A 26,624-nucleotide genomic window follows, 5' to 3' on the forward strand; every position below is an offset into this window, starting at 1 on the left:
ACCACTAAAGCCTTTATTATCTGACCCATTTTTTCTAAGTCATTTGGAAAGAAATGAGGCCCTATGAAATGAAGAGATGGATTTGGGTCCTGGCCTCACCTCTAGTTGTATGCCCTGAGGCAAGTTACCCAAACCTCTGAAAATTATATATATATATGGTGCTATCTATCTTCTATCTATCTATCTATCTATCTATCTATCTATCTATCTATCTATCTATCTATCTATCTATCTATCTATCTGGGGGAGGCAGGAGGAAGGCTATGGAGTTTGCACCTAACTTGGACTAACAGAGAGGACCCTGTTCTGAAAAACCGTTTCTATTCTCTTAGGCATCTTTAGTGTACACAGTTCAAAACCGTGGCCACTAAGCAGTACTGTAGCTTTCTTGAGCGTGCTCATGCTCAATGAAATCTGATCAGTAGCTCCAGGGCTCCCTTTTCCCTTAGTCCCAGTAACCACCTCCCTACTCTCTGTTGGTAGACTTGACTTTTTAAAAGCTCCGTAAGTATTTGTCCTGCGCCTGCTTTGCTTAACGTCCTCCAGGTTTCATTCCATATCGTCCCAGGTGACAGAATTTCCTTCATTTTAAACCCGACAGATCTCCGGGCCCTCAAACAACCCTCCACGAGGTCGGCCGGTAAGACTTGACGGGCACACCGCAGAATACAATTAAGACTCGTTTCGCAGTAAGCAGGAAAAAACGCCTTTAAATGTAAGACCCCGAACTAGAGAGGCACAGGTTCCCCGAAATCTGGGCACTAAGATACAACGCTGGGTAAACAGGACCCCCAAAAGTCGCCAGGCTGCAGCAAGGGGGTCGCCAGTCTGGGCGGAGGAGGGGCCCAGCCCCTCCCTGCTTCTGTCCCCCTCCCCTCTCCCTTGAACTCTCCTCCCCTCCCCTCGTTTCTCTCCTAGTCTCGCTCGCTGAACCCGAGCGCGACCCGCCGCCGAGCCAGGCCGCTCAAGGGGAGGCGCCAAGCGTCGGCTGTTCCCGACCCGCGGGCGAGCAGTCTCCGCTGCCGGGAGCGGGGCGGACGCGGCGCGGAGGTAAGCCTGCGTGTGGGCGGCGGGCGCGGACGGGCCCCCCCGGGGGGCGAAGGCCTCACCCTGCGCGCGGCCGGGCGCGACGCCATCCCAGCCAGGCCGCGGGCCAGGGCCCCGCCGCGCACGCGCGAGCCCGTGGGGCCAGGTCGTCGCCGCCGCGGGCCTGGGTTCACGTCCCTGCCCGGGCCCTGCGTCCTCGTAGCACTGCGCATGCGCGCAGGCCTAGCCTGGGGTCCGTTTTGGCGTCGTCCCCGAGGCTGCGAGTCGAGGATTCCCGCTCCCAGCCCGGCGTGGCCCTTGGCCCCCGTGTCCCCAGCCTTTCCCTGCGCCGTGGCGCGGGCTAGCGTTGCTGTTTCCAAGTCTTTCCGCTCTCTTCCGCCCGGAACCGCCTCACTGACTCAGTGGCGGCTGATGCTCTGGGCCTTTGGTCCTGAAGTGGAGGGATGGCGGGGAAGGCCTGGCTTTGCATCCGGAGCGGTCCTGAGGTTTTCAGCCTGTCGGTTGGGCTCTGCTTAGGCCGGAAGTGGAGAGGTTTAGAGGTAGAAAACTTTCCCAATGTCCCTCCTTGGCGAAGCTGGAACTTCCGCCTGAGTTGAAGACAGGTTTAGAGCCGACTTTTTGCCGTTCTTTACAAGGTAAAGATTTAACCCGGACGGTCACAAAGGACACAAAGTAAAGATGCTTTCTAGTACACCCAGCGGTTGCCCTGGCTGCCCAGACTAAGCTTGGCCACTTGGCAAGACCGTAATGAAAAAACAGATTTAGTCAATGTGGCCACGTTGGGAAGGGGAACAAAGAAAGGTTTAGTGATCCAGGCCCTCCTAGAGGTCCTGACTTGAAGTTTAGGTTTAAAGAGCAAGAGATGTGCATAAGCGGCCCTGGGCCAGGCCTGTTGTCCAGCACATCACTGACCCATCCTGTCCCAGCTCCAGTCGGATTCCTTGTAGTCCAAAGCCTGATATCTGAAGGGGGAGGCACTGGTGTCTCTCTTTGGAGTATTTTCCACCCTAACAGGATGATTTTGGTGACTTAATCTCTGTCAGAGCTTGGGGGGGGGGGGGGGGAGAGGGCGGGAGGGAGGAGAACTTTCCCATCAGAGCTAGTGCTCTGATTCTCCGTCCTCTTACCCTATCCTTGGCTTTGTAGCACCTGATGACTCTCTGATATTAAACACTTGTATGAGTCTCTTGTGTCTCCCCCATAATCATTACATACAAAGTAATTGTTAACTGTATGAGTGAAAGTTAGACTGAAATCTGACTTAATCCAGAAACATTTTGTGCAGAAATCAGACTCATGTGACACTGATTTTATAGTAAATGCTATTGTACCTTTTGGAATTTAGCAATGAATAAAAAGATCATTTTCTCTGGTGTCTGCATTCTTGTGAAAAATGATAAACAACATTTAATACTTTTGCCAGAAAGTGTTAAATGCTATAAAAATGGGAAATTGGTTGAGAGTGCAGAGGTGGGTTCTGATTTAAACGACCTGGTGACATTTATGGTGGCATGAAAAATCCTTTTAGGAGGAAATGCCCCCATGCTCTATCCTTAGGCCTTCAACACTGCTACTGTGACAGATGTCACTGTCCTTTCTAGTGTATAGATAAGAGTTGAAAGTCAGGATTTTTTTCCGCTTAACTCATCATAGCAAATAAAGAGACAAGAGTCTTTCGTGTAGGAGAACCTAGCCAAATAACCACTACAGATGTGCTCAGAAAAACTATATAACCAGCTTTCTATATCCTTATATTCTGCAACCATAGATTCAACAAACCTTGAAATGGAAATATCAAGACAGAACATTTACTAAACATATTGAATCTTGGGGAGTCATTATTAACTAAATGATAAAGGATATATCACTTTTTTAAATTAATTTTTTTTCTTTGAAGACATGATCTCACTCTGTGCTTCATTAGCTCAGACTGGCCTGAAATAACTTACTAGGTAGCCCAGGTTGGCCTGGAAGTCAGGATCCTCCTGCTTGAGCTTCTCCAGTACTGTGGTTATAGGCACCAAGCCTGAGGGACTGGTAACCATCTACACAGCATTTACAGGATATTGGTGTTATTTTAGGGCTGATTGAAAGTACATAGAAGGAGGATGTGCCCTGGATATGTGCCCATGTTACAGTTTCTGTAGCCTTGAACATTCACAGAGTATTGATGGGGTTTGGGTCCTGAAACACTTCCAATGTACTCTGGTTTATTGTACCTTGAAATTGCTTCTCGATGTCCCCTGACATTTAAGTCAGGGGGATGACTGGTGTGATGTTATGTCATGATAGTCAGTGATCTCTGTTAGAGCTTGTGTATGAGCCAGACAAATCTAAGCAGCCATTGGCTCTTGACTAGAGGACTTAGAGAAAGTCGTTGATGGAGAGGAATTGTTTTAGGATATAAAGTGTGCTTCCCTTGAGGTCTTTTTATTTAAGTGAAGTAGATCACAGATATGCCATGTTCAAGCATAGGCTTATAAACATGGCACTGGGGAGGTTGATTCAGGAAGATGCCGGGTTTGAAGCCAGCCTGGGCTACATATTGAATTAGTTCTTGGCCAGCCTGGGCTTTACAGAAGACCCACTCTCAAAAAATAAACAAGGAGAAATCTTCCTGTATATATAAACGTGTGAAGTTTGGGTTTTTTTATACGTCACATGGCTTCTCTTTTGTTGAAGAGCTCAGTTAGATTTTACTTGGTGCCTGGACATGATAGCACGTGTACTCAGGAGGCAGAGGCAGATGGATCTAGAGAAATCTACACAGTGAATTCCAGGTCAGTCAGGGCTATATAGTGAGAACCTGTCTCAGAAACCAAAATGGAAACCTAACTTTCTTTAGTATGTATCTTTGCATATGTTTCCTTGTTCACACTGTTAAAGCCCTTTCTTGAAACTTACAAAAAGTATAATATCCAAAATTTGCATTTTAAAATTTTAATATTTTATATTTGAGTATCTCTTCTGGTATTTTTTTTTAAAATAAGAAAACTGATATAAGAAACATTTTTTCTTAATAAATTATGGATTGTTAACTTTGGAAAATAGCTTTTTTTTCAATTTCTCTAATAGAATTTATTTATGTGTTTATATTTTTAGTCACGCTAATTCTTTTCTAGAAGACAGCTTTACAAGAATCTAGACCGACCAAATTTCGGGCATCAGAACTCTCCAGCAACCAGGTACAGAGGCTTGTGGAGGAAGTGTTCCTATCTGTTCTGTATAACAAAGCTGGAACGTACACACTAAAACTTCATGCTCCAGGGAAATCAACCACGGACTTGTAAAATGATATCATCATTTACAAGGGTCTCATTGGAGAACCACTCAAGTTATAAAAAAAATTGCAAAACAAATCTCAGAATGTCTTTGGAAATTTTGCAGTTTTGGTTAGGCCACCTTCGTGGCTGGCCTCTGCCTCGTGCTTGTAGCTGGTGGGTGGCAGGTTGGACTTGCCTGCTGAGAGAGTCTAAGAGCAACAGCTTTGGGACAACTCGTGGGTTTCACCCTAAGCTCTGATCTGCCTGGGCGGTTCCTATTAGTCAGGGTACCAAAACATCATAAAAGGGAAGCAGTGATCGTGCCGTATATTTCTACGATTATGGTCTGGATATCACAAAGAATGAGTGAGGCACTGACCTTTAGTCTACCTGTCAGTGTCCTTCACACCAGGCTTGTGGTTACAGCACTAATTAATAATCACAGTATAATTGATACACAGGTGACATAGTGAGAAACATGTAACCTCCACACACGCAGTCCAAATGGTACAAATTGGGAAAGTTAGTTTTCTCTGTTTTGTTTGTCACTTTGACATGGTGGAGAACAAGTGTACCATTCAAAACAAAACAAAACAAAAAACAGAACTAGGGGATTATTTATTTTATATTAGTAATTAGTCTTGAGCTATTTTTTAAAATTCTGACTAACCGAATAACATGAAATGTTAATGCTATGGTTAATCCTGGTTGGTGCTGATGAATAACTCCTGCTTGAATATGTAATTCCCTTATGGTGTGCATACAGTTACATTTAATCCAACCAGTTCAGTAAGCGGAATGGACTATTCTTCCCAACATTCCAGTAGGGCTGCCCCTGCATTACCTAAGTGATCTTGCTGCATACTTGATGGCTTTTGTTTCAGACCTTTTATTGTTGTTACTGTTGAAGTCCAGGGCAACAAAGCTGCATTCATTGGTTCAACAGTTCACTCATTCATTTCATTCATCCTTTCATCCATTTCTCCTTTTTTTTTCCAGCTTAGTAGTTCATACATTCTTCAGGAGCTGAGAATTAATAAGTCTGGTCTTCACCGTGATTTGCAACTTTCTAGTCTCAGAAAAATTGACCAAGGTCTAGAATTTGTTTTTCTCTGTCAATAGAAACGCCATCTGTGAGATGAAATTTTCTGTTCATTTCCTTGTAGACAGAAGGAGCTCTTTTTTTTGTGGAATGATCTCTCCAGACTTCAGGAGGATGATTCCCTTAAGAGTTTATGAACGAATAAAGTGTAATTAATAAAAAGAAAAAGAGTTTATGAACAGTGAAAACTACCTGTAGGGCTTATAGCTCTCGAATGCCATTCTAATGGCTTAATTCCTTTATCACCCATTCACCATATTGGAACTTATTTCCCCTGTTAATTAGAAGTAAAGTAATTTTGTTTGGTATGAAGCCTTCTTTTGTTGCCTAGACTTCTCTCTAGTTGCTGAGGATGCTGGCACCTGCTAGGATAGCAATTTTCTGTGTACCTGTATCTGGCATGGGCTCCTGATTTTACAACATACTTTTTCTTTAGGGACTGCCCAGGATTGAGTCCATATGGAAGAAGAACTGCCTGGTTTCTATGGAGAAAGTGGCAAGGTTAGAAAAAAAGCATGCCTTGTAGCATGCATATTCTGTTGCATGAAACATATCTGTTGTTCACCTGGGAAGGAGAGCAGTGAGATCATATAAGTCTTTCTTGGAGAGACTGGCAGTGTGGTGCCTGACATTAATAACTGTATGGGGCATGTAGGATGTAGACAGGGTCAGCAAGGAACTGATGTCACCTAGCGGGTTGAGAAAGGGCTCTCTGGGATGGTAGCATTTGAACCTGATAAGGACATAAGCTTCTCTTCACAGATGATGACCAATAAGAGGCTTTGTTTGGATGTTTACTAGTTCCTAAATATTAAAAAAAAATTAAAATATAGTCATAGAAGATATGCTTCCAACTCATCATGCTCATTTATTCTTTTTCACCACATCTGAACATTACAGTCAAACCAGTTTAAGTTTATAAAGTATCCAGTGGGTACTGTTCCCTATCAGGATCCAGTGGGTACTGTTCCCTATCAGGATCCAGTGGGTACTGTTCCCCATCAGGATCCAGTGGGTACTGTTCTCTATCAGGATCCCGTGGGTACTGTTCCCCATCAGGATCCAGTGCATATTGCTTCACATCTTTCATCATGCCTATTGATTGCTATCTTGTGCCTATACTAAATCTGCAAAATAAATTCTCACCTCCGTGTAATTAATATTAACTTTTACTTTCTTTGCCTTTTTTCTACTTGAGAAAACAAAAGAGGTAAAATCCAATTAATTATAATAATTTTATAATAATTATATAAAGCTAGCATCGTGTACAGAGAAGCCAAAATTTTGAAATTCAACTACATGCTGACATGAACGCTTGTGGGTGAACCCCTGTAGGAATTCATAAAAGTAGCTTACAAACTAAGGATAGAGCTTGAGAGACTTAAAAATGATAGTAGAGGGCTAACTGGAGAGAAGGCTAAGCAAAAAGAGTGCCTGTTGCTTTTGCTAAGACCAGAGTTCAGTTTCCAAGCCCTTGTTACATGACTCACAATCCTAAGTGACTCCAGCTTCAGAGGACCTGAGGCTGTCTTCCGGCCTGCATTGCCATATGTGCTTGTCACACATACAAATAGACGCACACACACATATGCGTGTGTGCACATACACACATTTAAACTGTGGTAATAGAAAAATTCCTAATTGCTTCTGGGAACAGATTTCATAAAATTAAACAAATGAATTCACAGAATCAGCAAACATACAACATGTTATAGCTAGGAAATCTTCAAAAGATAAGGTATTGCATTTTTTTTAAGACATTGCTTTCCTAGGTATGCCCAGTGTGTCATTGTGATTCTTCTATGTTGACTGTATTTTAAACTGAATTGTGACAGCTTGCCAGTTTGCTGTGGTCATGTGCAGTGTGGTTACCAAGTGCATTTCTCAGTGGATTCAGAGCCTGTCTGTTCCAGGCCATACACTCAGACTTACAGGATATACCTTAGTCTCTTTCATAGCAAGTGTATTTCTTGTATTGTGTTTTCCTTGTCAGAGTTAACATCTCATTACTTGCATTTTGCAAAGAGAGATGCCAGCTATAAGTAGGAGCAGTAGTTAGGATGTGAATTGCGTAGTGTAAGAGCTGCTCAGGAAGCGATTGCATATTCAGGGGGGTTACCTGGACCACCCCGGAATGGAACCATCTTAATGAGGAATATTGCAAAGCTCTTATTTCCTTGAACTCCCCACATTTTTTTGCTCATGACCAGCTGTCCTAGTTAGGGTTTCTGTTCTGTGAAACAACAGCATGACTGTAAGTAACTTCAGGAGAAAAGGGCTTATTTTTGCTTATACTTTCACATCACAGACCATCACTGAGGGAAGCCAGGCCAGGCACTCAGTGTAAGAGCTTGAAGGTAGGAGCTGATGTTGAGGCTATGGAGGGTTGCTTCTTACTGGCTTGCTTCCGGCTTGCCCAGATTGTTTTGTAATACACCCAAGATGACCTGCCTAGCAGTGGCACCACCCACAGTGGGCTGGGCCCTCCCACATCAGTCATAAATCAAGAAAATGTCCTGAAGATTTGTTCATAGGCCAATTCTATGAAGACGTTTTCTTGGTTAAGATTCGCTCTTCACAGATGACCCTACCTATGTGCCATGTTGATATAAATACTGGCCAGCACACCAGCTCTTCAGCCAATCCACCTTACAGTGGGCATAGAACAGTTGGAAACTTAAACATAGATACTTCTGGTACCTATATGTGATCAAGGCTCCTACATGTGCTGTGCAGTAAACCTTTGTACATTGTCTCATGAGTATCTTGGAACAAAATGCTATAATTCCATGCAGCTATTAAGTATTTTCTTCAAAAAGCTTACGTATTTTTAGATTAAGCCATCAGTTTCCTATGTAATAGTTTCCTCATAGACTTAAAAGGTGGATTTGTATGACTGTTGCCAAGCATCTAGATGTCTAACAGATTTGAAAAGCAAATGCTCACACGTCTGGTGTGTTTGAACTATCTGTGGCTACTTTCCGTTAGATTATGATCTCCTGGGATGATGGTGGTGTATTTTTTTTGTGTCTTTAATTCAATAATTCTATCATACCTGACATTCTCCTCCATAGTAACATATCTTAATAAATTTAGGACTGCAAATTGAATGAACGTCATTCACCTATTGGAATCTCAGTGCTCAGGGGATCATGGGCTAGGTACTATGCATATATGAATAAGTTGATCAAGAAGAAAGTTCAGAATAATGACTTACAGACAAGTATTTAGGGACTGGTTGGAATTTACCATTTGATTCTTGGTATCCAAGGAAGCAACTTGATTTTGAAGCAAAGGCCAGGATTAAAGTCCCAAAACATGCTTGAAAGGAGAAACAGCTGAGTTCGTAAGTAACTAGTCATTGCATCTGCTGCCATTAAGGACTCTGTGAGGGTGATGTACAGATTCAAGGCCACCAGTGCTGTGCCCTTAGGGGAACTTTTTACTCAGAACTTAGGTGATGTGTAGACATATGGGCTTCTGTCTGTTCTCATACACCTTGAAAGAATTGATCTTGTGGGATTCTGTAGCAAAATCTTTGTCCTGATTATTATTAAAAGTAGAGATAATATGCAAAAACCATAAAGACCACCAATAACATCTCCTTAGGTTCTTTTTTTTTTTAAGATTTATTTATTTATTATATACAGTGTTCTGCCTGCACGTACGCCTGCCTGCATTCCAGAAGAGGGCACCAGATCTCATAGATGGTTGTGAGCCACCAAATGGTTGCTGGGAATTGAACTCCGGACCTTTGGAAGAGCAACCAGTGTTCTTAACTTCTGAGCCATCTCTCCATCCCTCCATTAGATTCTTTATGCTATGTTTCAAACTTTACTCTTCTTAAAATTTACAGAAGGAAAAAAAATAAAGCAAACCTCATAGAAAATAAGATTCCTTCATGATATGAAGAGGTAGGTAATATAAAATAGATGCTTAGACTGAAATACCATAGCACAGTTCTGTTGTATGTGGCCCAACTTTGAACAACTCACTCTTCTTCCAAGAGACAGAGTGCTCTAGAAAGAATTCATGTGTGTGTGTGTGTATGTGTGTGTGTGTGTGTATGAACTCCTTGATTTCCAGATTAATATAACATCATATAAAGTCTTCAGTTTCCTGAAATACAGGATGAGAGCAGAGACCTAGTTCTATCCATCTGTATAGTTGCAGCTTCTTGTACAGGTGTGGTTTAAAAACAATGCCAGATTTCAAATTCAGTTTTACTTTTGCATGCTCACTGATACTGTTTTGCAAAATGCTCTGCTAGTTAAAGTAACTGAAGAAATAGTAATTACTGCTTCAGAATTGAACAGGAGAGACAGCCTTTGTTCCTGTCCCAAGTATGAAAGTAGAAGCTATCATTCTTGGCACAGAGGCTTGCAATTTGCCTGAGGAAACATGGGTAGAAGAGCTGGAAATAAATGCTTGCAGCCATCCGTCAACATTTGTTTTTTTCATTTAATCAGTACTTACTGTATACAAACTTTCATCCAGGGCATCAATGGTGTTATGAAAGAGACTGCCTTTGCTCAAGAACTGTGCTAGAGTAGTCTGTGAGGGCCCTAGAGAAACATGCTGATGAGAATGGGTGCTTGTGAGTCAGCTCCGTCATCCTCAGCTGGCTCCCAAGGTGGAGGGATAAATCCTCTTTCAGATCTGCAGAAAGCAGTGGCCAGCCCTCTCAGGTCTTAATAAGGTTTCTTTAATAGCTGGTGAGAAAGAGACTAGAAATTCTTTGCTCTTTTAAATTAAACATGAGTTTGGTGATTATTCTGGAAAATACTTTAAAATACCTTTTGATAGCATATTGGCTGCTATAAATATATCTATATATCTATATTTAAAAATTTTTTAAGTTAGTATATAAGTAAAAGTGTCTCCAGTGTGTAGGTACACAACCTCTGTCACTGAAGACCACTAATGACATTTACATGCTCCTTGGGGAGTGTGCATGCTCATGAAGTTATCATGCACTGTTGGGTTTTTGTGACCTTCCCAGATTATGTGCTGAAGTCCAACACCCAGGGCCTTAGTGGGATCAGTTTATGTGGACATGAGGTCATTGAAGTAATTTGCTTAGTTAAGATGAGGTCATTAAGGTTGGTCCTAATTGTGTCTCACTTGTGTGTTTATCAGATGGGCAGTATTGGTCATAGAGCCCTGCATACCAGGCAGGCAGTACAGACAGTGAAAGGGAAACCAAGAAGTAGAGCCTGGAATAGATCTTTCTCTGATGGCACTTAGGGACAAGCTAGCTGACACCTTGATTTGGGACTTTTGAGTCTCCCAAACTGTTAGGACACTGTTATTTCTGCACTAGCTATAGCAGAAATATGGCCAGCGAGCATGTAAGCTGTCCAGATGGTTCTTGATGTATGGTTGGTTTGAGTGTCAACTTGCCACAGATTAGAATCACTTGAGTAGGGAATCTTGCCTGAAGAAGTGTCCTGATGGTTTTGATTGATGTGGAAGGCCCACCTTGATTGTGGTCAGTTAACAGTCTAGATAAAAAGCTATTTCAGAAGGAAAATTACCCTGCCTCTTGCTCCTTGGCCTTCCCTCTTGTTGCCTGGTTGATTAGAACTGTGCTATTGCTGATTCCTTCCCTGATAGTAGGTCCAGCATTTCCAAGCTTCCTGGAACCTAATGAGTTTGCTAACTCATTCAAGCAGAAGTCTGGGGAGTGTGTGTGTGACAGTGGACCTTAAGGGTGTGTAGGATAGTGGTAGAAGAAACATAAATTTGAATTGCTCTGAGTTTGTCAACTTGAGCCTACTGAACAGAGATTCTAGGTTTATTATTGAACCTTTCACAGTTAAGGGGAGGGGGAGGTACCAAGAGTTTATTGATTGGTTAGTTATTTGGGAAAAGATGGTCTACTGAGAATGGGCCTGGTATTCATTGATAAAGGGAAATTGGAATGCTGGAGAGGATTTGTTGTTTAAAACCTAATCCTCCTTATTATAGGTGGTTGAGAGCTACCATGTGGTTGCTGGGAATTGAACTCAGGACCTTTGGAAGAACAGACAGTGTTCTTAACCACTGAACCATCTCACCAGCCTTCTTGTGGCTTGCAGGTGTACATGCAGACACAACATTGTATACATAATAAATAAATAAATCTTTTGGGAAAAAAAAATCACCAAAAAACAAAATCAAAAGGTAATCCTCCACAATGGGCAGGCCCAGAAGACATGCTCTTCACTAATCCTTTAAGATGAAAAATGGTGAGAGGGCACCAGCACATGTGAAGAGCTTTGTTGTCTCCCTTTTCCTTGTGCCAGACCTTACTTAGGGTTGAAGGTGCTGCTGCTCAGCCGGATGAATTAAATGTGATGGGTTTAATTGGACCCTAGAGCAGCAGGGAAAAGGAGGTAGCATAGAATTGCCAAAGGCAAGATGAACATGCCCATTCTGCTTACCATCAGAATGGGCAGCACAGGAAACCCAGTACCCCTAATGGCCTGTGTCTTAGTTTGGGTTTCTACTTCTGCAGTGCAACACAATGACCAAAAAACAAACTGGGGAGGAAAGAGTTTATTCGGCCTATACTTTCAGATCATAGTTGATCACTAGAAGAAATCTACCTTGCTTGACGAACTCAAGCAAGGTAGGAACCTGAAGGCATTTTCCTCTCTGATGACTCTAAGTTGTGTTTTGACACACAAAACCAGCAATACAACTGACCTCTTTGTCAGCTCGATATGCAGTCACGTCACTGTTAAGCCACAACCCTTCCTTTCTTGTTCAGTCCCAAGATCTCACATTAAAAACATTATAACTTTAAAAGTCCCACAGTCTTTACAAATTAAAACACACTAAAAATTCAGTCTCTTCACTTGTAATCCCTGCACTTGGGGAGGCAGAGGCAGAGGCAGAGGCAGGCAGATCTCTGTGAGTTTGAGGCCAGTCTGGTCTACAAAGCAAGTCCAGGACAGCCAAGGCTACACAGAGAAAGAAAGAAAAAAGAAATCACACTTGAAAAAAGAAATCAGTCTCTTTAAAATATCCAATCTCTCTAAAAATTCAAAGTCTCTTAAAAATTCAAGCCATAACAGCTGTGGGCACCTGTAAAATTCAAACTTAAATACCTTCCTCAAAGGGAAGAATCAGGGCATAGCCATAATCAATCAAGAAAAACCAAACTCCAGTGTTATAAGTAACCCATGTCCAATTACCTGGGATTCACTCATGATCTTCTGGGCTCTTCCAAAGGGCCTCCCTCACTTCTCCATCTCCACCTTCTGTAGCACACACAGCTTATATTCTGGGTTCTGGCTATCTCCACTCCACTGCTGCTGCTGTTCTTGGTGGTCATCCTATGGTCCTGGCATTTCCAAAATGATGGGGTTTTCTGCTACAACTGGCTGTGCTTTTACCAGTAGCCTCTCATAGGCTGTCTTCATGGTGCCAAGCCTCAACTTTTTTTTTTTTTGAGACAGGGTTTCTCTGTAGCCTTGGCTATCCTGGACTCACTTTGTAGACTAGGCTGGCTGCAAACTCATGGAGATCTGCCTGCCTCTCCCTCTCAGAATGCTGAGATTACAGGTGTGTGCCACTGTACCCAGCTAAGCCTCAACTTGTTTGCAAAACCTCTTCAGCCCTAGGCCATTAACTGCTACTGAGACTGCACCTTTACCAATCAATGGCCTATCACAGTGCCAAGCTGGCAGCACAATGTACAACTGTGGCTGCCTGTGGAACATCACTTCTCTGTGCTCTCAGCTAACACTTCCCGGAAGATTTCACCTCAATGATGCTGGTCTCTTCTTAATCACCATTAATTTCTCAGCTCCAGCTAACCATCATCAGTTGTCCCAGTAACACAAAGGTTTCCCTGTAATAGTTCTGGTATCCTGCTAATCACAGTTGATTGTCCAACCCCAACTAACCAGAACCACAGAATCTTAATTCAAAACAGCAACGGCCCTGATAGTCTTTAATCTTCCCTCAGAAATGTCGAAAGCCAGGCCTCCCATCTTCTGCACTGCTCTCAACATTCTTATCTTCCAAGGTCCTACAGAACATCCCACAGAGCTCCCAACACTCAATGGCTTTTCTAGCCCAAAGTTCCACCGTCCTTCCACAATCCTCCCAAAACATGGTCAGGTCTGTCACAACAATACACCATTCCTGGCATCATAGTTTTGGTTTCTATTGCTTAGTTTTGGTTTCTATTGCTGCAAGGAAATAACAGGACCAAAAAAACAAATTGGGGAGGAAAGGGTTTACTCAGTTTACACTTTCAGATCATAGTTCATCTCGGGAGGAAGTAAGGACAGGAACTCAAGCAGGGCTGGAACTGGGAGGGAGGAGCTGATACATGGAGAGGTGCTGATCACTGGCTTGCTCCCCATGGCTTGCTCAGCCTGCTTTCTTACAGAACCCAGGACCACCAGCCCAGGGACGGCGCCACCCACCATGGGCTGGGCTCTCCCACATTGATCACTAATTGAGAAAATGTCTTACAGCTGGATCTCATGTGAGGCTCCTTCCTCTCTGATGACTAACTTCTGTCAAGTTGACACACAAAACCAGCCAGTATAGCCTGATCCATAATGGGCAGTTCAGGGAAAGTGATTTTTATGATGGTGTGACTTGCATGGACTTGGGACTGGCAAAGGAATAGTGGTGTTTCCTGGGGTGAAATATATAAGTTTCAGTTTTTGTTTGATCTGTTCATGCAGAAAACTCTAGAACAAAGGAAAAGAAATGTTATATTGGATTGTTGTAATTGGAACTCATGACCCATCAAGTCATTTTTAGAGCTGAACTAGTTTACAGACCCAGAACCCATTGAGTGAAAGGAAGGTAGGTCTCCCTGTGGGAGAACCTAGCTAAGAGATATGCTCTGAACCAGAATGCGTAAGAGTTATACTGTACATAGGGACAGCAGAAGTATTGGCACCAACCTTCTTCCTCTAGGCTGCACCTGCTTAACCATCCTGTGTTTACAGCTGCATTTAAACCATTGCCACTGTTTAATGTGCTGCTCACACTCAGCTGGTCAGGGTGCACACATGGATGAGTGGGATGACTCTGAGGATCTGATTTTGCTCAGGCCACTGGCACCTGGTCTGGGAGCAGTCCAGGAGGGTGGGCTGTGAGCAGTGTTGCAGAGTGCGCAACACTAAGAACAGAAAACAAGAGATGGGGTTATCTTCTTCAAGCCTGTCTAACTCTACTCTGTAGAATCAAGAGTCAAAGAATGTCTTTGTTTGTATGTTTGTTTGTTTCAATTGGTTCTCTCAGTACATGCGTGTTGTTCCTTTCAGCCAGTACATGCTAACCTGTCATCATTGAAGATGTTAGATGTGGGAAAGTGGCCAATTTTTTCTCTTTGTTCTGAGGAAGAACTGCAGTTGATTCGTCAGGCTTGTGTCTTTGGCAGTGCTGGCAATGAAGTTTTATACACTACAGTCAATGATGAGGTAATTTTGAAAAAAATTCAACCATTCATAGTTTTAGTAATGGGTTTGTAAATTGAAGACATTGGTGGAACTAAGGAATAAAAAAGCCTTTAAACAGCAATATGGAAAGTCAATTCTTATTTATTCTGTAATGAGGCAGTTTGCTTTAGGAAGGCTGTCTGAGGTAATTTATAGAGTTTTCAGAAATGTACCTGCTTGAACTGACAGTGTTTTTTTTTTTTGTTTGTTTTTGTTTTTTTTTGTTTTTGTTTTTGTTTTGTTTTGTTTTGTTTTGTTTTCCCCATAGATTTTTGTGCTTGGCACAAACTGCAGTGGCTGTCTGGGGTTAGGTGATATCCAGAGCACCATTGAGCCTCGGAGACTGGATTCTTTAACTGGCAAAAAGATCGCCAGCCTCAGTTATGGGAGTGGCCCACACATTGTCCTTGCAACAACAGGTAATAGGAACTCAGTGGACAGGTTTGGGCATTGCGTATTTGTTAGGATGTAAGACCAGGATGCCCTGCAATTGAGAGCAAACTTTCTGATTGAGCAGGAGTTGCTGGTTGTGCCCTGTGAGCTTGGCCATGCACTGGGCAACATGAAGTATGAATGTACTGGGATAGCAGGGTAAGGAAGTGTAACACGTGGGATCTAAACGGATGAAAGACAGTGCACCTAGCGCTTTTGTCCCCACTCAATAAGTGTAATTATTGTGTGAGAACTCTATTTACTTTGAACTTTAGGACATCCACACTTGGAACTTAGATTCCTGGGCTGTGACTTGACATAACAAAAGTTGATTTTGTCATACCTCTTATTAATCTTAGCAGTCTGTGACTCTGACATTAAGTAGTGACTGATAGAAGTTGACCTTAGTAGTATAGAGAAAACATTCTCTTGGCTACTTCATTAAAATTAAATTATGCCTTTGAGGTAAACGATCCAAGAATTTGGAAGAGGGTTCCTGTATAGACGAGATTATTCAGACCATTTTGTGAATTAAAACAATAATTAGTCTGGTGCTGGAGTGATGGCTTATTAGGGAAAGGTGACGTCAGGTAACAATAGGTCCAAGTAAGGGCAGAGGAGACCTGCCAGCTGTACTGTTTTTGAGGCACACCTGCCTAGCTGATTCTGAGCTGAAGTTTGCACTGTTGAGGTGAATGGTTACAGCTGTGTAAGTGAAGCGTGTACTAGGAGACTTCCCATAGGCTGGGACTGCAAAGGCTACATTCTCAGTACAAGATCTGCAGACCATTTCCTAAGGATTAAACAGGAGAATTTCTTGCTTGGAGCATACCAGAGAATGAAAAGAGGAAATGAAATGAGCTTTAGTTTGCAGCTGTAGGTTTGTGTCATGGTCTGAGAAGTCTTAGGCTCTGAACTAGAGGTAGGGACTTCAGGTATATTAAGGGTGTGATAGAAATGAATGCAGATTCTTTCTAGAGCAAGTTACCTCCAATGGAAGCCTGGAAGAATCAACATAAACAGCCTTTCAATGTCAGTAAGCCATACATGGGTTTAAGATAATCAGTTGTGTAGGGTGCTGAGGCACCGTAGGTGTGGGAGAAGGCAGGCTGTAGTGGCCTTTCCTTCCAGTTGGCCAGTGCTTCACTCCAGAAGTGCCTGCTACTGTCAGCTAAGCAGAGAGTTTGGTTTTGTACAGAGAGGACTGATGTCAGTGGGGGGAGCTGGATGTTTGCAGGCTGTAGGCGTCCTGTTTGGGACTGTCTTCTGGCCTCTCCCTCTCTTGGTGTCTCGGTTCTGGTAATGGAGCTCTTCTCGCTGATGGAAAGTGAAGAGGAGTGAGCACTAGCACACTATGGTTGGGTGCAACACCAGGGCTCAGTCCAAACCAGCAACTTCCTGTAGAGTCTAAAGTGAGGCCCAGTAGAAGCAGCAGACAGAATGACTACTAACATGAGCTGTTAGAGTACCAGACGAGACTGACAGAAAACAGAATAGCTGCAGAGGAAAGAAGAGCTACAGACATCATAGCAGGTTTGGAGAAGGTCCAGTGAACAGTTTATTATCAAGTGAACATTTGTTAGACAAGTTGTATAGCGGTTTGTCTAACACAAAAGATGAAAATCAAACCAGATGATCAGATGAAATCACTCAGAATACAACCTAGGCATGTGGTAGAAAACACAGATGACAAGGAGCATGTATGTGATTCATTTATTCAAAGTGCAGAATGAGAAAACTAAATTCTTATGTGCAAGGTGCACATATGTCGGGCTTTTGGGGGAGACATGCTAGGTTTTGACCTGAGAAGTATGTGGCTCTCTTATTTGTTATCCATAAAATTGCACATATGTTTTATGAATCTTTATAATTGTATAAGTAATATAATAAATTAAAAAAGTAATTTGGTCATCTTTCTCTAAAGGAAGTAAGGATCCAGGAGAGTTAAGTAACACCTTACACTGTTGACTTTTCACATACTATTTTCTGTCTTTTATTTTAGCACTTTATTCAGAAACCAACTTCTAGCTATTTTTTAACTTTATTATTTAAGTTCCATCATGTTACTTTGATGTGGAAAGCAGTTTCTGTTTTCAAATAGATTCTCTTATGAAGTGAGTTTGGAAAGTGGAAGGTGAGCAATCTTTGCAGCTGAATGTTAGTTTCCATGTGTGGAAGTCAAGGCATGTGTGGTCATGTCCTACAGAGAAGTGTGTGCCCTGAAGGCTGCTTATCTTCTTCTCTTTTCAGATGGAGAAGTCTTTACTTGGGGTCACAATGCGTATAGTCAGCTGGGCAATGGGACAACAAATCATGGTTTAGTGCCCTGCCATATCTCGACAAATCTGTCAAACAAACACGTCATTGAGGTTGCCTGTGGGTCTTACCATTCTTTGGTCCTAACATCTGATGGAGAGGTGAGGATAATCAGCATAAGCTCACTGATTTTTTTTTCAACATGTTCTATGGATTCCTTGAACTGCCCCCAAAATATGGTTAGGCAATGACATTTAATGTTACTGTCTTAGTTTGCTTTGTATTTCTGTGACCAAACACCATGACCAAAAGTAAGTTGGGGATAAGAGGGTTGATTTGGCTGACAGGCCACAGTCCACCATCTAGAGGAGTCAGGGCAGGCGCTCAAGACAGGCCATGCAGGAACTCTAGTTACTTTCTTCCCATGCTTGCTGAACCTGTTTTTATACCTCCCAGGACTACCAGCTCAGGGTTGGCACTGTCCCCAGTAGGCTGGGCCATGCCACATCAATCATTAATCAAGCAAATGCCCTATAGACTTGCTTACAGACAATAAGATGGAGGTTTCTCTATTGAGTTTCTCTTTTTTTAGATAACTCTAGTATATTAGCCAGAATTCTTTAGAGGAATAGAACTTTAAAAATGAATCTAAAATTAATGTTTGTCTATCATTATCGATCTTATAAATGCAAATATAACACACACACACACACACATATATACACCTCTACATCGACAGTGGCTGTCTACCAATGAAAGATCCTAGAATCCAGTAGTTGCCCAATCCAAGACCAGCTGGGTATCTCAGCTGGTCTTCAGTATATCAGTATATGCTGGAATCCCAAAGAAGTAGGCTGTAGTGTCAGTGAAGGAACGGAGAGAGGCTGGAGCCAGCAGGCAAAGAGAACAAACTTTCTTCTTCCATGTCCTTTATATAGGCTGTCAGCAGAGGGTGTGGCCCAGATTAAAGGTGGATCTTCCTGCCTCAAAAGGTCTGGGTAAAAGGTGGATCTTCCCCACCTTGAAGATCCAGATTAGAAGTGAGTCTTCCCCCTTCAAATTAATGAAGAAAAATTCTCTCTCAGATTTGGCCAACCATGTTTTAGTTAATTCTAGATATAGTCAAGTTGACAATCAAGAACAGCCATCACACCTAGCTTGTGCCAGAATGTCAAAACCTAACCAGTTATGATGAACTAAGCTGAAATGTTTAAATAACCACCTCCCTCCAATTCAGCCTTATTCTTGATAGCAATTTAATGTCATGATGGTTATATTACAAAGTTTCCCTGTATGCAGTAAAGACTTCAATCACCCCAAATCTTAAAAGGGCCCATTATTACTCTTATATCACTATGACAGTATTATTTGCAACATAAAAAAGTTCCAAAATGTTGAAAAATATGGCTGAGGTGAAGTAAGCATTTTTTATTATAATATAGTTTATCTCTACTCTTTGTAGTATCTCTTTGTAGAGATAAAGGTATGATAAAGTAAAATGTTCTCTGTCTGCATTTGTGAGACCAGTGGTGAATCTCTTGAGAAGGTGATGAGTACATGCGAGTGTCCAGTTGAGACAGTGTACAAATCGTGTGCTGTACCAGTCTTTTCTTTCACATAGGTGTTTGCCTGGGGTTATAACAACTCTGGACAAGTAGGATCTGGGTCAACAGCTAACCAGCCTATTCCTCGAAGAGTCACCGGATGTTTGCAGAATAAAGTCGTTATGAACATAGCATGTGGGCAGATGTGCTCCATGGCTGTTGTGGACACTGGAGAGGTAGCAAAGTTGTTTCATACTTTGTTTAAAAGTTTTTCTTTGCCTTCCTAGAGTCATATAAGCATGGCATGCTTCTCACAGCAGAACGGAGCTGCTGAGTGCCACATTTCTTATCTTTCCCCAGGTCTATGTCTGGGGTTACAATGGGAATGGGCAGTTGGGCCTGGGCAGCAGCAGCAACCAGCCAACCCCATGTAGAGTGGCAGCTCTGCAAGGCATCCGTGTCCAGTGGGTATGTCTCCTGGTTATTTATGTGCAGTGCACTAGAGCCCAGTTTCTGTGCACATGAAAAATGCAGCTGCTTTGATGTTTCTGTTGAAGTAAAGGTTAAAGCCCCCTTTTTTTCTGAATTAAGGTGCAGCTATTCAGACAGGTGAGGTCTCTATGGTACTTGTGTGAACTAACTGGAAATATTAGTTGCACACACTTTCCTGAAGAACTTTGACAACATATATGCCAACAGTTTAAAGAAGTCTTCATGCCTTTTGTCATATAGTGCTACTCTTAGAGAAATTGACATAAGGACCAAAAAGAAAGTCTCTTATAAAAGCAGTTAACTCATAATGAAACCCAGTAATGTATTCACTTAATATGCATTAATAGCTATAATTTTAACAAAGGAATTTTTGGTGAGAGAATAAATGGTTGAGAAGAATGTAAGAAAAATTAATTTAGTAATCTAATGGTAGGTGAACAATTAGGTAGATTATGCCTGTCAGTGAGAGATGGATGCAGATGCTGTTCTTGAGACAGGAGTCTCATGTTGCTCAGGCTATTCTTGTACCTTGGGTCCTCTTGCCACAGCCTTTTAATTACAGAGATACAGTTCACACACCACGGTCAGCTTACAAAGGATTTTATGATAGGGAGAAAGCAATGCAAAAACACCGTTAGGTAAAAAATATACAAGATAGCTACATATGTATGTGATCACTCAAAAATATGTAAGTGCATATTTCTATATCTGAATACATATGAGGAAAAAAACCCTCAAGCCCTGATCTTGAGACATTTTACACTTTTCCATTTTTCATATTAAATATGTTTTACTTCAGTAACGAGAAGAAAGAATTAAAGTGTCTTGCATTGGGCATGTGAGAAAACTGAGTGCTGCTGAGAGCTGGCTGCCATAGGTGAGCCAGATGCAGAACTAGGGGTGATGTCTGCAGTGCTGGCCACTCAGCTGGGCCCACACTAGTACCAGAAGAGTACTGGTTAATTTACCACTTGCCTTTATGGGCAGGCTGCCTTCTCTTGGTTTCGTTTTAGTTCTTAACCTACTTTGTAAAAGTGATGAAATATTTTATTTGCAGACCTGAGAAAATTTGTTTTTTGTTTTGTTTTGTCCTTTCAGGTTGCCTGTGGCTACGCACATACCTTAGTATTAACAGATGAAGGTCAAGTGTATGCTTGGGGTGCAAATTCCTATGGCCAGTTGGGCACTGGCAATAAAAGTAACCAGTCCTATCCTACCCCTGTTGTTGTAGAAAAGGACAGGTAATGTGTACATTTCCAAATCACTTAACCTGGTCTTTAGTAATTAAACAGCACTTAGGATTGGTGGCATAGAATTGTGGGAATTACTCTTAGCCAGATTGTTCATTCTTTTTAAAAGTCGGCCTGTAAATTGTTGGGAAGTGACTCCTTTCACTTCTCTGGATATCATTTGTATGCCAGCACTGCTCTGTGAAAACTACAGTGACTGAACTCTTGCTAGCAATTCTGTGGGGAGCTGGTAATATTTGAGGTGTGCCCTTTAACGCTTGTGAAAATGTTGGGACTTTGTTGGGTATAAAGCTAGTCTCTTAACTACTCATAAAATCTGCCAGTTGAAAGGCAGAGTGATTTTATTGTTGAAACTTCCAAACTATTGCTATGCAGAGGAGTGAAGTGTTAGAAAATGAAGACTCAGTTTTATGAACTTAGGTAATTTCTAAATGATCTAATGATATCGAAAGCTTCTGGCTTCCTCAGGCAGTCATATAACTGCCTTTCCACCTATCATTGACTCAGCTGTATGACACATAAATATTACAGTACTTCCCCTTTATTCCCAGTCATGCTGTCACTCTAGAAATTAATATGTTCTTCCTTTTTTTTATTCCATATAGTATTTTTTTATATTTGATTTAAAATGAATGTATGGATAAATAATTAGCTGGCGCTTATAACTTCTTTTTATGTTTTTTTCTTATTGGGATGCTTAATAAATTGTCACTTTTAATTACATACTGTAAACATGGTTATTTTTATATAACCTATATAGGTCTGTAAAAAAGAACTATCTTTTAAGCTAAAAGTTTGAAAATAGGACTTTGACTCCTTAAATGGGGAGTAAGGCAGACAGTAGAGAAAGAAACGGGTATATAAGTGCCTATAGCTGTCATTTGCTGAACTTGTAAAGTATCTAAAGAGATCAATGAAAACAGAAGGATGGCTTACGTTTGTAACTACAGAAATGCTTTAGCCCACCCACCTAGTCAGCAGAGACACTTAGTGCCCAGCCTGAACACAACAGGAAAGTGACTCACTGGCCCCTCTCCGTCTTGGTGCTTCTGCATTTACCTTAGCATCTCATCAGTGACTGGCATGGATTGCTCTGCTTTCTCTGGTCCAGAATGAGATCCCTGCTTTCCACTGGTCCACTCTGGCACAGACTGTGGGCCACTGAAGTGAGGGAGAACAGGAAGCAGGGAGGTAGCAAAGGGAAGTCATGGGTGCGCTGTGCTTCTCAGGGCTCTGAGCTGCCGCCCAGCAGGCTAGACTGCAGCGGCCTCCGTGCACACTTGCGCTTGCTGTTGCCCAACACAAGTGCTGTTTGGCGACATAGATCAGGGATTAATACTCTGAAAGGATCTTAGTTTCCCAGCCTTGAACTTCTGTGCGTGCACGGTGCTAGGTCTCAGTTGCAGGCATGTGGCAAGAAAGAACTTTATAATCTGCTAGGACTTGTCCTACACCTCCCAGCCCTTCCCAGTGGCTGTGGCTCACTCACACATAGGTCATGACTGTCTTTGGACTCTTCTGTGGCTCTTTCCACGGAAGCCTCTTTAGGCTGGGATTGGATTTGGGGCAGGGCAGGGTTGAGTATACAGTTGTTAGGTACCTGTTCATAGAGAAAGAAAAATAAAATCTTATCTACATTGGATTCTCTGCTCGACCAAAGGAAAAGCTTTTAAAAGGTTTGGCATGTGTATTCTTCTTTGTAAGTTTATCCCAAAAAGGTATAATTAGCCATGCCTTGAATTTTTGGTGATTCTGTGGCCTCTTGAGGTCTTCAGTAGTCCCCTGGGCTTTTAGAAAACCATGACTGGGAATCAGATGGGAATCAGACTCTTAGTCTTTTTGTCTCAGAGAATGCCAGTGGCTTTACTAGTGATAGTTAAGATGTCCAAATGCTTAAAACAAAAACAAACAAAAAATCCCCTCTTATTGGTTGCCTAGCTGCCTGTGTGTGTAAGTTCAGTGCTGCTTCAGCCTCCAGTACCACGGGGCCATAGTTTCCAGGGCTCACACTGCAGGGCCATCTCTGACTTCTTCTCCTTCTTGTGTGTCCATTCAGTCTACCATGATTCTGCCTTGAAGACAAGGTTTTGCTATGGTAGTGCCTTGCCATAGGTCCTCCCAGCTGGCTTCCCAAGCTGTCTTTTCTCCCTTACAGTCTGTTGTGTACATTGTCCTTCTTAGAACACTCTTATTACCTTGCCTCTCTGTGTAGAGCTCTCTCCCACTCACCAGTTACATTAGATTCAGACTGAACTCACAGGCCTTTGTTGTAAGACATCATGGTTCCTAGCAAACCCCATGGCTTATTGGCCCCCAGACTGACTTGTCTGTTCCATTTAGAAGTGTCTACATATGCCTCCTCCTGTCTTGCTATGCCTTCCTCTGCCTACAGCTTGGTTCTAGGTTTTTCTCTACCTCGCAGGCTCTGTGTTCCTCTAACAAATCCTGCCAGACCTGGTAGCTCCCAGGTCTGTTCTTTGATCCAGCATAGCTGGATACCAGAGTATGGACTGCCATACTCTGGTTTGCAGCGTCTCTCCAGGTGGGTGCCAAGCTCTCAGAGTCAGCAGCTCCTGCAGCAGCTTTTAGAAGGATCATAGTCATGGAGAAGCTGCTGTTGATGCCCCATTCTCAGGGGTGCCTTGTTTTATATCTTCTGTATCACAGTGCCTGTAAGACATGGCTGCTTTGTAGCCTGGACCCTTTGCTCTCCTTGCCCACCTTGATTTTTTTTTTTCTTTAAAGAGAAATAAAACTGATATAAGACTATAAATGATTTGGCTTATACAAACTACTGTTGCCTTAGAAGTAGTGCTGCATCCAAACCAGGATCCTCTGATGGCTGGCATTGAAGTCTTCTTGGAGGTGGGAAGCCTGCCAGTAAATTGATGGGAGCAGTAGGCACATTTATCTTCTGGTAGATAAAGTTCACTGGCTGGTTTCTCCTATTATCCGTATCTGTTGAAAAATGTATACTTAATAAGAAGGCCAGATCATTTGGACCATTTTCTTATTGTACAAGGCCATTCTGCAGAGCACCAGATATGGGATGCTGTCAGTTGCCTGACCAAGTTCAAATGTTAGTGGAGACTAGGCAGGGTTTACAAAATCAAGTGGATGGTTCAAATACACATTCTCTACAAAAGAGGCATTTCACTTAAAGCTGTGTGATGATGGTGTTAACTAAAGTGCCAGAGGCCATGGCTTTTGTCCTGCACATACCCTAACTGATGAGACTCAAAAATCAAAATGAAGTCTCTTATGCTACATTTCCAGGCATGGAACTGTAATAAGTTATATATCTAACCTTAGAGGATCAGGACTAGTACAGTTAATAGCCAGATTTCCCAAACAGTCTCATTGAAATCGCGTGACACTGAAGTTCCCTGTTTTAATCCTTACACAGAAAGGGTCACTCCATGTCAGCCAGTCACTCATTGCTCTGTGGTTTTGTTGGGGGGAGGGGGAAGACAACTGAACTGACTGTCTCTGTTTGTTTCTGCTTATTTATTTCATTCCTTTTGTTTACAGCTTCCTTTCACTCAGTTCACAGGGACACTTTCTTTGAAATAGCCCAGTTGTAGAAGTGACTTTTCACTTTTGGAGCCAGTGAAGGCTGTTGAAGGAAATTCCGATTTTGCCCTTTTATGGCAGCAGCAGTGTGGAGGCCCTGCTCTGCTGATTGCTGCATCAGACACTGCCCAGCACATGCATTTATTATTTAATTCACATGCTAGATGAAACCAAGACTATTGCAGCCAGGGTCCATGCAGTAGAGAGCATCTTTTCAGCATGCAGAGGCCCAGAGTTGATCTCTGGCATCAAAACAAGAAAAACTACTGTTTCTTGTGCAGAATAGAAGCCAGGCTGACTTTTCAGCCCTCTTCCTATAGAGTGGCTGAAGATTTGGTTTTGGTGACCGGGGTGAGCTCTGGGCAACTCTCCTGCAGTACTACTGCTTATATGGTGAACCCATCCCTCCTTGAGCTTTTGTTCATTACTCATCATGGACCAAGTTAGATGGTCTATGTCTTTACTATCTAGTTAGTAATGTTTTTAAGGGAAAAAAAATACATTTTTAACTCAAAGCAGGATGGAACATACTCTTAAGGCCTGTTGGTAATCAATAGACCCTGCTGAGTTATAAATGCCATTGAAGTATGGGTCCATTATTTGGTGGCTGAAAATTTAGGAAGTGGGGTGTGCGGGTCTTGCTTTCTTCCGTTTCTCGAGCCCACCCATTGCTGCCATCTATTTAGTTCATGATAGTCTGACTCAGGTGCACCCAGGGGAAGAAGGGACCAGCTCCTTTTCCTCCTGTTTACTGTATCTCTTGTGGTGTTTGTTTGTGTATTTAGGATCATAGAGATTGCAGCCTGTCACTCTGCCCACACATCCGCTGCCAAGACCCAGGGTGGGCATGTGTACATGTGGGGCCAGTGCCGGGGCCAGTCTGTGATCCTTCCTCACCTCACCCACTTATGCTGCACTGATGATGTGTTTGCCTGCTTTGCCACCCCTGCTGTCACCTGGCGCCTTCTCTCCGTGGGTAAGCTCATCCTCATGCATTTGGGGCACATCTTGAGCATGAGGAAGGGGACTGGTGTTTTTGCTGGGAAACCTTAGGCCTCCTTTGGGTATAGGATCTAATGAACTTCCTTTCTGTGGGCTTCCGGGAAGGGGAACTAAAACTACTGGGAAGCAACTACAATACTAATTAAAGGTGATTTGACTTGATTGCTTTTTAACTGAAAACTGCATTTTATCTTCAGCTAGAATCATCCTAAACATTCAGACATTCTAAAATTTTATTCAGTTAGTGAAATAGTTGGAAACATTTTTGCTTTTGCCAAATTTATAATGAGTGTTCAGAGATGTGAATCCATATTCATGAATCCATATTCAGGGGTAAAAGCTTTGTGAAGCTGGTCAGTTGTTTGGGGGAATCAGCATTTCCCACATGCCCAGAGAGTAGGGCTTCCTTCTTGCCTTCACATTCAGTTGTCTGTGACTGAACCTAGAAGCGCTGTGTTGCTCTCTTAGAACCTGATGACCACCTCACTGTGGCTGAATCACTGAAGAGGGAATTTGACAACCCTGACACTGCAGACCTTAAGTTTCTGGTTGATGGAAAATACATTTATGCTCACAAAGTCCTTCTCAAAATCAGGTAAGAGTGGGCCTCGATAGGTAACAGTGCTTACTGGCCTGTGTTTAATTTCTGGAGCCTGTATGGTGGACAGAGAGAGCTAGCTCCCATTTATGACCCCTACATACATGCTATGGCATATGCTATGACACACACACACACACACACACTAAATAAATGTTTAAACTAATTAGTAAGAGCTCATCTCTTTTGAGGATTGAGATTAATTTATCAGTCGCTCCAGGTATTCAAGGGACTGTGCCAGGCACTTGAATAATTAGGAGGCAGCTCTGTTAAGGCCATTTTGCCTTTAAAGCACACAGTGTTGATGGGGGCCAATGAGACAAGATATGGAAAGCAAGGTGGGCCACAGGTACTGGGTTTGTGTTCAGGGAATCATCCTTGATAGCTCTGGCTATGGTCTCTGCCTTGCTGAGTGTGTTTTGTCCTTGTAAAAGGACCAGATGCTCTGATTTACTTTACTGCCTGGGTCCTGAATGTATCATGGTAACCTCTCTCTTCAGGCTTAGCTTTCAGATGCTGACAAAAAGAAAGAAAGAAAGAAAGAAAGAAAGAAAGAAAGAAAGAAAGAAAGAAAGAAAGAAAGAAAGAAAGAAAGAAAGAAAGAAAGAAAGAA

At 42.5% G+C, this 26,624-nt stretch overlaps 1 protein-coding gene across 7 annotated transcripts in view; it reads left to right on the forward strand.

Moving 5' to 3' along the window:
• Window positions 1-929: 929 nt before the first annotated feature.
• Rcbtb2 (RCC1 and BTB domain containing protein 2) overlaps window positions 930-26,624 on the forward strand; it is a 36,221-nt gene continuing 10,526 nt past the window's right edge. The window contains exons 1-11 of one of the 7 annotated variants that reach the window (XM_055609688.1): window positions 982-1,050; window positions 4,150-4,232; window positions 5,849-5,913; window positions 14,691-14,846; window positions 15,133-15,283; window positions 17,547-17,713; window positions 19,174-19,332; window positions 19,457-19,564; window positions 20,687-20,829; window positions 25,197-25,387; window positions 25,882-26,008. In XM_055609688.1, the coding sequence (XP_055465663.1) occupies window positions 5,872-5,913; window positions 14,691-14,846; window positions 15,133-15,283; window positions 17,547-17,713; window positions 19,174-19,332; window positions 19,457-19,564; window positions 20,687-20,829; window positions 25,197-25,387; window positions 25,882-26,008 (1,244 nt within the window). In that variant the 5' untranslated portion in view covers window positions 982-1,050; window positions 4,150-4,232; window positions 5,849-5,871. Of the gene's footprint in view, window positions 1,051-1,373; window positions 1,683-4,149; window positions 4,233-5,848; window positions 5,914-9,268; window positions 9,327-14,690; window positions 14,847-15,132; window positions 15,284-17,546; window positions 17,714-19,173; window positions 19,333-19,456; window positions 19,565-20,686; window positions 20,830-25,196; window positions 25,388-25,881; window positions 26,009-26,624 lie in introns of those variants that run through there. The other 6 variants (XM_055609687.1, XM_055609691.1, XM_055609689.1 and 3 more) reach the window with 6 other exon arrangements.

Source organism: Psammomys obesus, unplaced genomic scaffold (genome assembly GCF_907164565.1).
Source record: "Psammomys obesus unplaced genomic scaffold, mPsaObe1.curated_primary_1811, whole genome shotgun sequence".
Taxonomy (NCBI): Eukaryota; Metazoa; Chordata; class Mammalia; order Rodentia; family Muridae; genus Psammomys; species Psammomys obesus.